We start from the raw sequence: 17,603 nt of genomic DNA on the forward strand, positions 1-17,603 counted from the left end.
TACCTAGGTATACACTGTTGTGCAACTCTTAGGACAAAAGTAAATTCCGCGTGCTATGTCACTTGTGAAAGTAAGTTTCATATGCCCGAAGTGGCATAGATTGGTGGAACTTGAACCATACATGGAAAGTATGATACAGAAAGCAATACAAAGAAACACATGATTAGAAAAAGTGATACTTTTATTCACAGTCAACGCTGAAATCACTGCGATTCATGATGTCTCCTCAGACTTTACAGAAGGTCTAAGAGGTCCTTACAAGGTTCTGTGATTACCACAGACAGTGATGCATGTTCTGCACTGTGCTTCCATGCTACTTGCAAAGTTGGTAATGAGTAGACATCTGATTTTTATGCAAATGCATATTTTATTTGCTTATATGCATCTCTGTTAGACTTGGTAGGGGTTTCTAACAACGATAATACAGCTCGAATTTGAAGTTTTATAATTCATATGTAATATATATTCAAATGTAATATTATATTGTAATATATGCATATTTCAGAGGTTAATGCATATATATATATATATATATATATATATATATATATATATATATATATATATATATATATATATATATATATATATATATATTAGTACTTAAGAGCATGTTCAGCATATTCTATGTTTTTATTTAAGATATATGCTTATAACATACAAAAATGTTTATGTAACAGAATGGCTTTTTGCATGGGAGCGTGAGGAATTCCTAGTCTATGGAGAAACAATATTGTTAGCAACCAAGACAAACAAGAGATAAACTTGTTCTAAATCCTACAGGTTTTTTCTCACATCCCCGAGCCCTTCCTCGCTGTCTAGAAGGACTAAGCAGAAATGGAAATTTTAAAAAAAAAAAAAAAAAAAGGAATGCACGGTCATTCAATTGTAGAAGGCGAAGGAAAGTGTAGAGGAAGGAATAATTAGTACACTCCCTCCTCCAGCTCTCTCTCTCTCTCTCTCTCTCTCTGCCTAGTATATTTTCTTTATTTTATTGTCTCCGAAACACCATTCCAGACAAATGCTTTTCGGTACAAAAGTTAGAAACAAACCATCCCACTCTTGAACAAAGTGGGCAAGGTGCGGTGCTCAGGTCAATGAACCTGCTTTGGAAATTTTCATGAAATTTAGGTTACTGAGAGGGAATAGTTTCTTCAACTATGCCGCCTTTTACTATGGTTCGTGCCATAAATAAGTCATCGTCTGATCATATGGGAAACACCGCTAGTTGTCCGTGCCTGACATCCGTTTCATATTCATATTAGCCAGTAGCGGCGATAAAGGGCGCGCAGACCCCGCGGTGCGGGGAAGCAGACTTGAGGGTACCCCTACAAGGTAGCACAGCAAGGCACCTTTTACTTGTCATTTATAATTTTAATGCATTTTGAAAGCGTTTCTTCACAGCCTATAATTAATTCTAACAGTTTCACAAAATTAAATAATGAAGTAATCATTAAAATTAAATAATGAGGTATGACTGTAAACATGAATGTCAGGTTGCTCTTTGCAATTTTCCAAAGATTTTATTTTCCAGTGTAACATTTGCATATTATTATGTTAGTCTATAATGCCATATTTTCGTTATCTTAGACTACAATTGCCGTGTATTACAATAAATTATCGTGTTTACCAGAAATATCCACCGAACCGAACTTCACCTAAAACGTTATTAGAGTAAACCTGCATCTTGTTTAACAAAAAGCAATGCGAAAGAAAAATGCTGAAATAAAATGAACATGACAGCTTTAAAAAAAAATCTGTCAATATCCCATATCAGTTCCTGCAAGTGAAATACATACAGTATGTAACACACATGTTCATACAGTGTTAATTTAATGACGAAAGTGCCTTGAACTTTATGTACTAGTTTTGAAAGAAAACATCACAAGCATCAATATATGAAAACCACGAACCGAATGTAACATGCAAACACTAAAAATAGTGAAAAGAACAAAAGCTACTTTTTCCATGCAACACCTTTCAGAACGTTGGCACCTTTTCTTTGTCTCTCAGAGCTTACTACATAGTCGCCCACTACTAAAAGCACAGAGTGCATTATGGAAGACGAGAGCGCATGGTAGTTTACGCTGTGAATTTGCTTTGAAGAAAATGGGGCGTCGAAAGGAGTTAAGTAGTGATTTGAAGAAGATGATTGTAAACCTTGCCTTAAAAGGTAAGTCACTGAGAGACACAGGAAAAAATGTAAACAAATCCTATTCAACTTTTTCCTGTTCATTGTGAACAAATTTAAAGAGGACGGCTCAACCAGAAATTTGAAGAGAACGGCGAGGCACTAGAAAAGAAACTAAATCAGAGAAATGAACGAATGATTGTGAAGGAAATCAAAAGAAATCCTAAAATTAGTGCACTAGAACTTCGTCCAGCAGTAGAAAGTGTACGTGGGAAAGTAGTGTTCAACCAGACAATCCGTAGAGGGTTATGGAGAAACGGCTACCACGGTTGAAGAGTAAGGAAAAGGTCATATGTTAGCAAGAAAAAATCGTGCTCTTAGACATGAGTTTGCTAAGAGGCATCTGAATGACAGTCAGGATGTTTGGGATCGTGTCATCTAGTCAGATGAGACAAAAATGAACTTATTTGGCACGGATGACATCACAAGAGTAAGGAGAAAAGCGAATAGAGACAATGATCCCATAAACACTCTCCCAACTGTAAAACATGCTGAGAGTTCTCTTATGATATGGGGGATGTATGTCAGGCAGAAAAGTTGGAAATATACATTTCATAGATGGTATTATCGATAAGTGGGGCTATACCATAATTTAGAAACAGAATGTGAAGCAGAATAGGGAGTAGACGAAAGTGCCAGCAAATTAAGTGTTTCAACAAGACAATGATGGTAAGCATACTCATATGGTGCACATTAATTAAAAGTGGTTGATATGGGATATTCCTCAGCAACTAAGAACACCTCCAAAATCTTCGAATATCAATCCTATTGAGCATTTGTGGTCACATTTAAAAAAGCGTGTCTCCAAAGTGAATGTGACAAGCAAAGACGATCTTAAGAGCGACATTCTGAAAGAGTGGGAACTGATTACGCCTCTAAAGTGTCGGCAATTGGTTCAATCAATGAAGCGACGGTGTGCAGCTGTGATCAAAGCCAAGAGCTATTCAACAAGGTATTAAATGATACTGTGTGCTTGGATTTGCGAAGTTTTTCCTTGTTTTTTTTTGTGTTTGTTTCTTTGAGTGTACAAACAAGTGTGTTGCACGAAAAAAGTAGTTTTTTGTTCTTTTCACTATTTTTAGGATTTGCATGTATTTAACATTTAACATTGGGTTTGTGGTTTTCAGATATTGATGTTTGTGATGTTTCATTACAACAAACTAAAACAAAGCTAGTATATAAAGGTCACTTTTTGGCGTTTACAGAGTAATTTCCCCAGTATATTCACACTGTACGAGCAAGTGTGTTACATACTGTATGTTCACTATTCCCACTTTGTAAATATTAGGAAAAGGACTGCAAGTAAAATAACTCTATTCCTATTTCGAAACTATAAGGAGAAAGAAATCACACTAATGTCATACCTATTCGTCCAACGGTTCAAGACGAACATGTAGTTAAAAGTAAAATCTTTCTTTCTTTCATTCAGAATGAAATTTCCAACATTTGTCAAAATATATTAGATATTCATATTCTTCGTATTAAAAAGTCCCTATGTTCTAAATCTCATGCCTCTGTATTCACTTGTCTAAAATACGTAAATTAAATCCTCTCGTATTTAACTTCATTCTAATGGATTAATGTTAGTCGAAGTTTAGCGCCTCAATTTCAGCACCGAGCCAGTACGATTCGTGGACGCATAGTTTAAGATGGAATTTGAACAATTGTAACACGTTGGAATTTCAACGCATTTCCAACAAATAATCGAACCCTGGGTCCCATTTCACCAAACGTACGCGCACTAGGCACTTGCCCATTGGAAAGGTAACGTACCTAGTGGAATTTTCAAACTCATACAAGAGGCCCATTTTACAAAACATTCCATATCAACGCTTCAGACTTTAAAGAAAACACTTCTATGAAATTTTATGTTCATAGGCAGAATGGCTGTGAGGTTATTTCTACAGGTATAAGCTACATTACAGAGCACAGTAATCGTAGACTCTGTTCTTAGTTAGATAACAACTGCAGGAGATAGTGTGAGAAATGTTCAACTTCATGAAGTATCAATGCTTAGCGTGCAGCAAGACATGTGAGTGTCACTTATGAAAATTTAACTATGTGTGTCATGACCTCTTGGTGTTAATTATTAACTGTTATTGCTACCAGAGATGCTTATTATTATTCACTCATTTGCTAAACATCGTCAATGTGTTAGAATAATGATTAATTAGCCTGTATGGAATGTTAATTATGTTTGTTATTCAATACCATATAATTTTAGCTTGTAAGGTGAACATCGTTACAGTTTTGGGAAAACCATCTCAAGACCATTATGTCATATGACGTAAGAGAATGAAAAGGTAACATTTATTACGCACTCATATAATAAATAATTCAAAACATTAAAATCCTGTATAGGCCTAAAATATCTACACACAGAAATCGTATATTTGTCAACTTGCCTCTTTTCGGAATATAATATTCTGAGCACGCTAACAGATTTTCTTGCCGGAGATTGAACCGAGGACTCCACGCACTAGAGGTAATCGCTCTAGCACTGAGCCACCATGCCCCCGAGAGCACATTTTGAGGACGAGGCCGATTAAAAGGTAAGAAAAAATGCTCACTTCTGGAGCACCGTGGCTTTAAAGAGTTTAATTATTATGAATATTTCTTAGGTAAACTACCAAATGAATTACAAAAGTATGATTTGTATATCATTTTAGATTACAGTGACTATTTTCCTTCTATGCTTAAGATCTGAAGAAGAAATTGACAAGTTTCACTTTAACATAAACATTTAATCGAACAAGAACCCAAACTTGTTTTATGTAGATTACTTTCCTTTTCCTTGTAGAGTAAGAATGTTGTAAGGCTTTAGGAGAATTGTTAAGCAACGCCAGCAATTAATGTAAAAGTAATTAAAGAGAGCGAAAAACTTGAGAAACTGGTAGCTCACCTCCCTGGAGTCGCATCTCCCCCAACAGGAATTGACCGTGATGGTGTCCCAGCAGATTCTTCCTTTACTGTCTGTCTTAGTAACATTCGTGGGGAAACGAACAACTGCGCAACCAAGCATTCGAGGTTTCTCTCCTACAACGTCCAGCTTTTGCGAAATCACGGCGCTAACCACAAAAATACTCACAATGATGAAGCAGTATATGTACGTTCGCATCCTGAAAGAAGAGATTTTTTTTTAAAAAAATCAAGACTTTCTATTAAGAAACAAGTCAGTACAAGAACACTACAAAAAGTTAATCACTTACTTCCACATCTGCACGTGGGCATACTATGTCTGAGAACTTGTCTCGTTTTCTGCTTTAGATAAGTGTTTCCATTTATATGCAACTGTATTTACAAGATAATCAACAAAGTTACTGACATTTTAGAGCAGTGATAAACAAAGAGCAATGCAGTAAACGGTATTAGACTTCGAAGTAATCTTCATCAGCATCCAACATCTTTTGCCAACGCTCCTGCAGCTGCACAACCCTGGTTATAAGTCTGTCAGTGCGTACTGCAGGTCACTTGCGAAGGATCTTCCACAGAGGTGGTAGTTGAGGGAATGAAACAGGTGGTAATCTGTTGGCCCAAAGCCCGGTGCATGGTACAGTGTCTCTCAGCCAAGTTGCTGAAGGATATCTTGGGTCTACTTTGCCACATGGGGCTTGGCATTGTCCAGGAATAGCACACTAATGCCGGCTCCTTATGCGCGGCAACGCAGAATGCATCCTTTGTAACTGCTGAGAGTAGAGAACAGCAGTGATGGTTTTACCAGGTGGAAGAAGCTCGTAATGCACCACTTGCCGACAATTCCACCATACAGAGAGCATAACCTTTCGTAAGTGCAAAGGTTGTTTTGAGATGTGAGGAACAGGAAAGCGACAACCAAAGTCTGGTAAGCTTGGGAGTGTCATAAAGGACCCATATTTTTCGTCACCAGTGAGCGAACGATCAAAGACGGGTATGTCCAGGTGCCGAATGAACCAGGGCAAACAGTCTCTCACTCGTTCCTTGTTGGCTGCCGACAGTGTATGGGGTACCCACTTGCTTAACTTGTATGACTTCCTCGTGGTGGACAACATCGTATCCGTGGGTTTTCTCGGGGTGCTTTCGTTTCCTGCCACATTATAATTCCACCAATTCTTTCACCATCATTTAATTGCATCGTAATCATCGCCTCCCTTAGTCAAACAAACAATCGTGGGACGTTAAACTGAAATATTTCATTTCATTTCATTTGTATGACTTCCCTACCCCATGCAGGTGTAGTATGACTGTTTCAGTGGTAAAATGGAACATTTCTGTAAGCCTTTCACACGTTAGACCATTGTTCTTATCTATGCATGCTTTCAGGGCCTCGTTATCCAACACATGTGGTCGTCCACTGTGAAGTTCATCCGAAAGGTAGGCCTATCGCATTTCCCGAACGCAATTTATGGAAATAATGCCTGTGGGTGCGTTCGTTCACAGAATTCTTCCCCAAATACCTGGCATATGCGGTGACTTGATGCGGCAGCAGACAGGCCCACTTTAATCACAGAGGAAACGAAATGACGTACGTGCTTGCTAAGTAATCGGGAGTTAATCTGATCATCCACCTTCAGTAATAGAGGTACGTTGCGCACATACAACACTCATATCTCGTTCAGTGTCGAAGAGAAATAGAGGTATCGAAGCAGCTATGTATTCGCGTGTGTTTGTTGTATGAATTTAACACGTTAGCTGCCATGTGGGTCCGATCGGACCTACTGGAGTGATCTAAGAAAATGTCCTCGTAGGTCCGATCGGACCCACGATTTTTAATTTGTCGAGTTGTCCTTACAGTACTTGTATTTTAAAGTGCTGCCTCTAGTGTTAATGATCTGTAGTGTTTCTATCACATATAATATAGGAGATATTTATGCTGTAATTTTTTTGTTAGATGTTGCTTATTAACGCCGCTAGAGGCGCTGAATATCAATTAACAAGCATTTGCTGTTTCTCTAGGGCCGATCGGACCTATGTGTTGCTTTTTGAATGAGTTACTCTAATTTATTTTAACAAGATGCCAGTATTGTGAAGTCCCCGTCAATTTGTTGAATTTTCAGAAAGGTCTAGATCACTATATTCTTACTTGAAAAGACATTAAGTTCTGCACATATTTCTTCGTTTTTCATTGCACAAAGAAACTACTTATTAGCACTAAAAGCAGCAGGAACTCATCAACTTCTTATACAAAGCTTGCTAGCTCCTTTATATAATAATGAACAAATGACTATCAAACAGAGTTGCCAGTTCAACTGTAATTTATCCCCTAGCTCATAAACAAAAAATACACAAGTAGGTCCGATCGGACCTCCAAGTTTCACGCGCGCGGATTCAATACATCGCCTTAGGTTATGTTTCAGCATTACCATTATGTTCAAAAAATATGAACAAATTAAATATAATGTAAGTACGTACGTTTGGCACTCTACCGGTAAACAACAAAATTCACCCCTGGCAGCTAACGTGTTAATGGGACATCAAAAACGACAAGAACTTTTTTTGGTTACCTTGTATTTATTTATTTATATATATAGTTACAGTTTGTTGGCCATTTTACACTGCAACATGCAACAACAACAATACTAACAAGTGAAATAAGCATTGTCGTAAAACTCGATCTTCATTTGATTTTTCTATCCTTTCTGGCCTTTAAATTATTATTTAAATATTAAATTTTTGTCTGTCTAATACTAACCTTTAATTGGTATTTATAACCCCCCCCCAATGAATTGGTTTAGAGCTTTACCTGTGTGTAACTTGGAAAGTCTTTACTCCATAATATTTTATGCATTTGTATAAGAGGCCAAGGTTTAACACCATACCAAGTTTTATTTATTGGGTGAGTTCGGTTGACGCTTTTACTTTTCAGAAGTATGAGCGTCAGGGTTAGAAATAGGTGTATGTATCATTGTTAGGAATGTACAAGTTACTACTAGGAGAATATGTATCATCGTTGGAAAGACTCAACAATAGGTACAATCTGGCACTTAACACTATTTTTTTCTACACACACAGCACTTAAAGAAAAAAAGCAACTATTCTAGTAGAAAAAAACCATCAATTAGTATTGCGAATAAACTTTTTTTAGTGCCATAAAAATCCTTTTCCCGAACGTCACTGAAACTATGCATTAACATTTACCACCAAGCATATTGTCATTTTATTCAACGTAATGTAATATATTGAATTGATATACTCCGTGGTATATATTATATGTGGACACCATGGGCAAGGTGACCAGACGTCCCGTTTTAGCCGGGACAGTCCCTTATTTTTAACCGTTGTCCCGTTTTTTCTGATTCTCATACGGGACGCCTAAATGTCCCGTTTTTAAGCAAACATGACCCAGGTGTCCCGTAATTATTATTCAAAATATAAATGGTCAATGCTAATTCTACACTCTTCCGTACCAACACGCATTGGGAAGGTTCAGCCGTGCCTAGAACTTCTGAATATTCAAATGAGAATTGAGTGTTCTGTGGTTCAAGTAGGAATTGAGTGGGAATTCTGAGTGTTGAAGTAGTTAAAAGTATTTTTGGGTAGTACTTAAGTTAGAAACGCTGTGTTATCATTCTTACTTGTGTATTTTGTAAATTGAAAACACTGCTGACAAGTGAGTCCCAAAATGCAATGTGGAAGTCACCCCCACCCCCCTTATCACCGATTCGTATGCGTCCCGTTTTTGAAAGTAAAAGTTCTGGTCACCTTGACCATGGGTAGTTTGTAACGTGCAGTGATTAAGCACCGATGTGGGACACTGGGCATATAGACCAAGATAACGTTCTTAGACGACGAGAAATTTATTATTTTTATTAGTATTATTAGAAAAAGTGAGAAAATACAATGTTCAAATGAAATACCATACATACACCATAGGTTAAACTATATGTTTTCAAAATTGTTAGAATATAACACTGAAAGCACAAATCCTCTGAGTTCAAATAGCTGTTCTAGGAGAAATAAATGGAAGTTATATATATATATATATATATATATATATATATATATATATATATATATATATATATATATATATATATATATATTGTAATACGTATGTAATACTATATTGTCTCCAAGACAATCGATATTGTTAAGTTTAGATTTGAACACTATTCTATTCATTAGTATGGGAAACCATATAGTACGGTTATGTCCCATTGTCCATCTGTCTGTCGGCAAGCATCTCAGCAAAAACGATTAGAGATAGTAAGAGATGGTTTTACAGACAAATTTCGTGCCTCCGTTCCAACCGAAAGTTGTACAGGGCAACAATTCTACCTCTTGCTTATCATGGTGATGAAATAGCAATAGATAGCTAGAAGTAGTATATATATTTGAAAACTTTATAACAAATAATACTGAATAACGAAGAAATTAAACAAGAATAGACAAAACAAAAAATACATTTCTTTTCCTTCATTAAGAACTCTCGCTTTATTGACAATAAATATAATTTCGAAATTCAAAAAGTTAAATTTAACCAGAATTGAGAACTCTAGTCTAATGTTACAGTCAGTGATGAACTCTGATTTAACAAATTTCAACTTTTATATTCAAGATTATTAATTGAAATCTATAAACATTAACATTCTCGTTATCATAATTATCGTTAATATATATATTAACACAGAATGTATCACTCACCAACAAAATTTCTGCTAACTCGTACCTGCTACACAACTTACACAATTCTCTTTCCCTAATATTTGCACCAAAACTTATTTCACATTAGATTTGCCACTATGTTAGAATTACCCGATACATTATACCATTTACTAAATCCAAAACTGAAACACTTTACGCTTTTAATAGTGGTTAACAAGGTAACTTTTGACTTGTTTTCTGGAGCCTTTACACCAGAATAAAAATTCAAGGCTGTGCCTATTTATACAGGGTGCGGCACGTAAAACCGGCCCGCCGTAATATTCTGGTATATTGTGTTTTTGGCAACACTTAAATAATCTACCTTCCTACCAAGAGATGGCGTGTCGAGGTCGGGTCGACTTACGTGACCTGCAGCAGTCACGTGCAGCCGCAGCCAGTGAAACTTGTCGAAACCAGTTGAGAAAAAGGCCTCGTTGTGTTAAGCCGGGTGAGGTGATTTTGAGTTTAACGTCCCGTTGAGCAGCGAGGCTATATGAGACGTGGACTTACTGATTAACGTGGAATCCGAACCACATGAGCTTCCGCCGGGAATCGAACCCGGGTCTCCCACGCCAAAGGGTTAAGCCGGGTGAGTGTCAGTGTGTGTTAATGCCGTATTCGATACCCGAGCGTTCATTCTCACTGGATCTTTTGTGAAAACAAAGAATTTGTTTCGGGAGAAATTTCCAGGACGTTCTGTGCCAGCATAAAGCACCATTCAGGAATTGATTGAAAAATGGCGGCGTACAGGATCGGTTCAAAATGCTCCCAGGCACAGACGACCATCTGTCTGCACACCTGAATTAAAGATGCAGGTGGAGGAGATAATGACAAGAAGTCCTCGAAAGTCAACCAGGAGATTGAGTCAACAGGTTCATGCGAGTGAGAGAAGTTGCAGACGTGTTTTAAGGGGACTGAAGTTAAAACCGTACCGGATAAGTGTTGTGCAAGAACTGAAGGAGCCTGACCTGCAGAAGAGGGTGCATTTCTGTTCATGGGTGTTGAGCAATGTTGCCAGTGGTTTCTTGGATCCACTAATGCTCATCATGAGTGACGAGGCGTGGTTCCACCTGTCTGGGTACGTAAATTCCCAAAACAATCGGTATTGGTCGACAGAAAATCCACACGCAATCCACCAGGTACCCTTGCATGATGAGAAGATTGGTGTTTGGTGTGCCATTTCCGCCACACGCGTTATTGGGCCCATATTCTTTGAGACGACAGTGAACAGTGACGTGTATATGGGAATCCTGAAGGAGTTTTATACACACTTGACCGAAGAGGAGCGTCAGTTGTGTTACTTTCAGCAGGACGGTGCAACATGCCACACATCAGCTGCATCATTGTCCCTTGTGCATGAGATGTTTACACCAGAGAGGACAATCAGCAAAGGCTTGTGGCCTCCTCGGTCACCAGACTTGTCCATGTGTGACTTTTACTTATGGGGACTGTTAAAGGGAAGAGTATACAAAACAAATCCACACACAATTGAAGAACTCAAGACCATAATCCAGGATGTCACCAATAGCATTACAACACAAGAACTGACAAGGGTATATATGAATCTCCTCAATCGTGCTCACATGTGTGTTGAAGTGGGCGGAGGACACTTTCAGCACCTGCTGTGAAGGCTGCTGTGAAGGTGAGTAGTCATACTCAATACATTACATTTCATTTATGTATTGTAGTTAATCATATTCAATACATTACATTTCATTTTATGTGTTCACTTTACGGGCCGGTTTTACGTGCCGCACCCTGTATCTACGCGCTTCGAATGACAATTCGAAGACTGAAGCGAACAGTCGAAGGCAAAATTTTCCGAAAAATTCCACCTATGGCGCTCAACTTATATAAAAACCTTCAGGGTTGCATACCTAATACGTTACAATCTCTTTCTTTTTAACTTATAAAGTGTGGGAAAACTTTCCGCATGTAACAAGTGAAATAAAAATTTAAGTTTAATAGTTACTCAAAATTTTTGGGTTATATCTAAATAGTCATACTGGGTACTGTTGTCTTGCTAGTTGCATAATGAAAAGTTTCATTAGAGTACACTTCGGCATCAGTTTCATCTTAGTGCATTGGTTTCCGTATTAATTTAGATGGCGTACTTATAAATTTTTGAGTTTAAAACAATAATTTACTTACAGTAACTTTCTATTTTTTTTATTTATTTATTTTAAATTATGCGTAACGATTTATATTCACCTAGATTATTTTATTCAGCTCAATATGAAATCTATAGTTTGTTTTGTTTCTTTATTTCTGTCTCTGCCTTTGACATGAAGTAAATAGTAATACATGCACACCTGTCCAACTGGAAGTCCAGTAGAGAGTTATTTATATTTATTTCACGATGTAGCCCTCACACGTCCAGTACGCCTGGTCGTAGTTTCCTCAGTACCTCCAATCAGTGACAAGATTGTTGTTCAATATATACATGTAATACAAGTGATGAATACCATACAATATGAGTGATAATTGATTTGTTTCTTGCTTTAAGGTAATACAGATTACAGTTATTAACGTCAAGAAATTAAAACTTACATAACTTTTCAGCTATGATTACTCGAATAAAACCTTGCAGGATACTAGGATCTTTTAGTAGCGTATATAGCAATAGAAGTTCTACTCAGCACGGAAGACTATAGGGTAGTACCTTATAACGTTGGTGTGGTTATTCTGGCACACGTGGAGATCCTATATCCTTGTGTTCTATGTATTATTGATACCGTATCATGAAAGAGTACTAACATTACATGCTGACAACGAATAATATACCATGTCCCTCTCTTGCACTATATAAGAAGGAACCAAGGATACACATAATACAATGATATAAAGTCTCTACGCATGCAGAAATTAACACTGATAATAAACCACTGTAAACGCGATAACTCATCGTCACTAACGCAACTGTTCCCTACGAACGCACTCTCGCGCTAACGTGCGGACTACCCACCTTCGCCCTGAACTGTTTACTCTTAACTGTTAATCACAAAGATTCCTTATTTTCATGCTTTCTTTCCTTTTCACTAAATATGTATTCATTTTTATTGTATCACTGCGCAAAATTAGTATCTTTCAACTGTTAAGTTTTGCAAACCGCTCACTATTTACAAATAACGAAAGAATGAATCATTACCTTCTCATCTTTCCAACTAGCGTTATAAACAACACCCTACCAGTATTCGTAAGTTTCTTTAAGAAAATTTCCCTCGACTGACACAAAATTTTCTCTTTTCTTATATAATTTTCCGTAGTTTATCGAGTTCCAATACCTATGACAAAAGTTATGTTATAAGGTTAATTTAGCTATATTACATGAACTACCAACCATATTTGTTTTATTCATTTGGTTTTTGGTTCTATTTTTTCGTTTCCTTTTCATTCACTTTTTTTTTTTTTTTTTTTACAAAAATATACACAAAAATACACTCAGATAACCAAATGAAATATATTGAAATATTTCAACTCAACGTCCCACGATTATGCCAAAGGTTAAGAGAGATGATAACTAAAGCAAGTGAATGATGATGGAAGAATGATAAAGTGGGAGGAAACGGGAGTACCTCGAGAAAATCCACGGGCACGATTTTGTTTACCACAAGCTTACTTGGCTGGGAATCGAACCAGGGAAACCATTCACCAGAGGTAAGCGTCTACCACTGAGCCATCTTGCACCCCATCCAGCCAACAATGGGTGCAAATTATGCTACTTTTACCACACACAAACTATTGTTATTGTACTGGTTTACTTCTGAAGAGAAAAGAAAAATTTAAACATTTATATTGGTGAATCCAGTCAGTTAAAGAATTTCCCTGGATTTTTCACGTTTTATCGAAAAATTTCCGTTTTCCCTTTTTGCTAAATTTACCTTTGAAATTTCCCTAGATTAGGATAATTTCCCTCATACTACTAACACTGTACCCTACTACAGTATTATGAAATAAACTCTTAGAGGATGTTTGGGGGCGAAGCCTCCTAGCAAATACATGTCCCTAGGACATCAAAAATTACATACGAAAATACTTATTTTCTGTATTAGGTTGTCACACAAGAATATACTTAAATTCATGAAATATGAACTTTTCTTAGCAGCAAATTCACTCTTACTGCCTTAAAGGAGTTTCTTAGAAGAGTTGCATTAATGGGTGCAAATTGACTTTAGGAATTCTGAGTATAACTACAGCGTGTGAACATATAAAAATTGCAGTGTATAAAACAAGATTTACTTAAAAACACAAATTAACTTGTGGTAGGTGGTCACTAAAAAGCACGAAAGCTGCCTAACCAAGTCAGGGCAGGAGTGTAGTAGGGGGCCAAAGCGATAGTGAGGGGGTGTGTTCTAGGGAGTAGGCACGTCAGCAAAGGTAGGTTTACGCACAAACAAGAATAGTGGGAACACGCTTTATATGACATAACGCACCTGCCTTATGTGACACACAGACTGGAGATACTTCTATGGTCCCCTTGTACACTGCCATCACTTCACTTCATCATGTCTTTCGTATGGTGTATTACTGATAAAGGGCACGCTTTCCATTTTGTATTTCTATCTTATTATACATGTAAAAAGTAAGATCCTGATATATTGGTTGTACAATCCTATTGTGAAATCATGTAGCATATTTCTTCCGTGGATTTTATAAAGTTATGCCCCTATAAAATGAGATAACACCCAAAATTTTGCCCCATTTCTCCACATTTGATTCAGATGCATTTAGTCTGTTATTAGTTTCCGCTCTACATTTCTGTATTTCCCTTCATTACGGCAATATGCACCTCCTGAACTAATTAATAAGGCAGTCTGTTTGAACCACTATCATATTATAATGCTTCTTTACCTGTTTACCTATTATGACATCAATACGCGAACATATAGTTTACAATTCAGTTTTGTTTTCCTTCCTAATTAATCACCCTACACTGATAACCTTTATTATCTTTTTTGTTATTCTCATGCTGATATTTCATCTGATTCTGTTCATTTTTCCGTAAAGTTTGTATTTTGGGGCCGCCACCTGTGGCAGTTAACCCAATTTAAATAAGTACAATAACTCTCATTGTTTTCGGTCAACAAGTCAGGAAGTAGAAACATGCAGATACATAATATGTAAGTTTAGCATTTCGTTCCAATTACGTTATTGCTGTTGGTAACACTCCAAAGTTTGGTTGGTTTTCGATGTTTGTGCTACTGTAGTGTCCTTAGTTTGTAACTGAATAACAAGTGTGGTGTTATGAATTTTTGTTTAACATGTAAATTTAAAATACGTAATAATCTGACGTAGTACCGCTTGAAATAAATATAACTTTATGTCGGATTCGCAACCCTGTTAATCTGGTAGTATTGCAGTGTGTTCAATATTTGTATGCTACGAATTTTCAATATTTTATATTATGTTTTACTAAGTCACAAGGGCGAACGAAGATAAATAGTCCACCTTGTATACGTTACGGTATAACATCAATATGCAAGACGGTATAAGTGCATCAATATACAAAACTCATGGGATAGCAGGTCACTGATTTACAAACGAATATTACATGTGTTCCACACACCCCGCAAGACTCCAAAATGGTTGCAGTTGTGTGTGTGACGTTGTGGGAAGTGACTGTGTGAGTGATGCATGTGATATGTAACCTCTTCGTAAGTTGGAAGCATTCGAACAGAGCATGCTGGTGGGTGCTTGAGTTATGGAACATTTGATTTCGGAGCTGGTGCAGGAATTCAGTTTCCAACGTGCAACTGTATGCAGGATGTACCGAGAAAGGATGGATGAAGGCGTCACAGACCACAACAGACACTATACCACATATCCACCGGTTTATGGCCTTTCAACACTATGGCGATATTTTCAACAGCACAACAGGATAATGCGCTGCCACATCGCTCCAATGTCGTCCGTGAATGGTTCGAACAGCATGCTGGGGAGGACACTATAACGGGCGTACCATTGCCCTCAATAGTCAAGAGCGGAGACACCTGGGACGAATGGTCAACAGATACAGGAGAGCAACAGCGCAAGAAATCACGGCCCAATTCAACATTGGCAGCGCTAGAAATCCCCAGTTGGACAATCCGTCGGAACATACGTGTTCTTAGATATCGGAGCCATCGCCCTACATGGGTGCCACTGCTAGCACTAAGTTATCAGACACTTCGGCGTGCACTTGGCGTCAATCAACGATGGATGGATACTGCAACAGTGGCTTAACATCATATAGTCTGTAAGGTCACGGTATCATGTACACCATGCCGATGGAAGGCATTGTGAGTGGTGCAGATTGCATGGTACAGGGCGGTGGGGTACCAGTCATGGGTGCGTTTTCCTGTTACGGAGTTGGTTTCATGGTTGCTCTGGAAGACACGTTGACTGGTCTGCGGTATCGTTAGCTGTTCTGACATCATCTCCACCAGTTTATGGCCTTTCAACAACAATGACGATATAATCAACAGCATAATAGGATAATGCGCTGCCACATCGCTCCAATGTCGTCCGTGAATGGTTCGAAGAGCATGCAGTGGAGGTCCAATGACTGAACTGGAGCCCTGATATGAACTTCATCGAACACTAACAGGTCGAAATTGGTTTGCTGCTCTGAAGATAGTGTGATGTCAATTGCCTCGAGAAGTATACCAGGGAATTAGAGACTTAGTTTCACGCCATATCAGTACATTCCACAGGTCCAGAAGGTGTCCGACCAGATATTAGATGGGTACCCCTTGCGTTTGAGTCAGTGTCCTACCACCATTCTGAAAATTATTCTTTATTTAAGAGATAGTTCTAAAACATAATTTCCTCTTACATATAAATTAATTGGTACATTGGTATGTTAGTTTTGCAGTAAAACTGATGATTAAATGTCATCTTCATCACAATATGAGCAATGGCGGCTCCTTTACTTCTACCAAGAAATAGAACCAAAAAATGCAAATTGAATACATATTATGTATTTGCATTAATTTTCATTTGTAACCTAGCTGAGAAAATGATACGTTGTGTATGTAATCATACGAAATCACGTTATCAACTAATGTTGTGCGTACGTTGTGTATGAAATCATACGATTACCTTGACATACTATGTATGTAATATAACAGATAAAGAATTTTATCAAGAGCTCTTGTCACGTTCCGTTCATACCAGTACACTAGGAAATCGAGTGACAGTAGAATATTGTTGGGAATAGACATGAAAATTCAGCAAAACCGAAAGGTCAGAACCTGAAAAAGAAATCAAACGATGTAAGACTTGGAATAAGATATACAAAGTCAATTTTGAGAGAAATGTGCGTGCACGTCATATTAACAAATTTCCTCCAATCTTCTTGTTTTACATGACTCTTTGTTATTTTTATTAGATCTGTTATTTTGACACTCATCTGTTCTGCATATAGATAATGTATCGTCTCAAGATCACAAATCTTAAACATAATTCTTGTAGACAAGTTAGAAAATGCATATAAGCTGAATATTTGAATTCAGGATTATCATTTCGTCCATGTTGCCCACTTGAAAGAACATTGAGTTAGACAAATATGCAGCACTAACCTAGCTCAGGCTAACTACCTTCCTACTTTGTAACCAGCTGAAACAACGTTTATTCTACATTATAATAACATAAAAATAGTATATAAGGTAAAAATAGTTTATTCTTTGTTTTACAAATTATGATATTTTTATGATAAGTGTTTACCTTGTTATTGAATGTCATGTGAATATGTTTCTATTAATATCTGTCTTTTCCGGATGTGTTCTGAGTACTAGTGATACACAAACATTGA

General features: G+C 37.3%; 1 protein-coding gene across 1 annotated transcript in view; it reads right to left on the minus strand.

Moving 5' to 3' along the window:
* Positions 1-17,603, minus strand: part of LOC145684673 (glycoprotein hormone beta-5-like) — a 33,505-nt gene that overhangs the window by 4,089 nt on the left and 11,813 nt on the right. Inside the window, exon 2 of the mRNA XM_081757058.1 lies at positions 5,094-5,310. Coding sequence (XP_081613184.1) covers positions 5,094-5,309 — 216 coding nt within the window. The 5' untranslated portion in view covers position 5,310. The remainder of the gene's footprint in view (positions 1-5,093; positions 5,311-17,603) is intronic.

The sequence above is a fragment of the Thermobia domestica genome, chromosome 5 (assembly GCF_964235325.1).
Source record: "Thermobia domestica chromosome 5, izTheDome1.hap1.1, whole genome shotgun sequence".
In the NCBI taxonomy this organism is placed as follows: Eukaryota; Metazoa; Arthropoda; class Insecta; order Zygentoma; family Lepismatidae; genus Thermobia; species Thermobia domestica.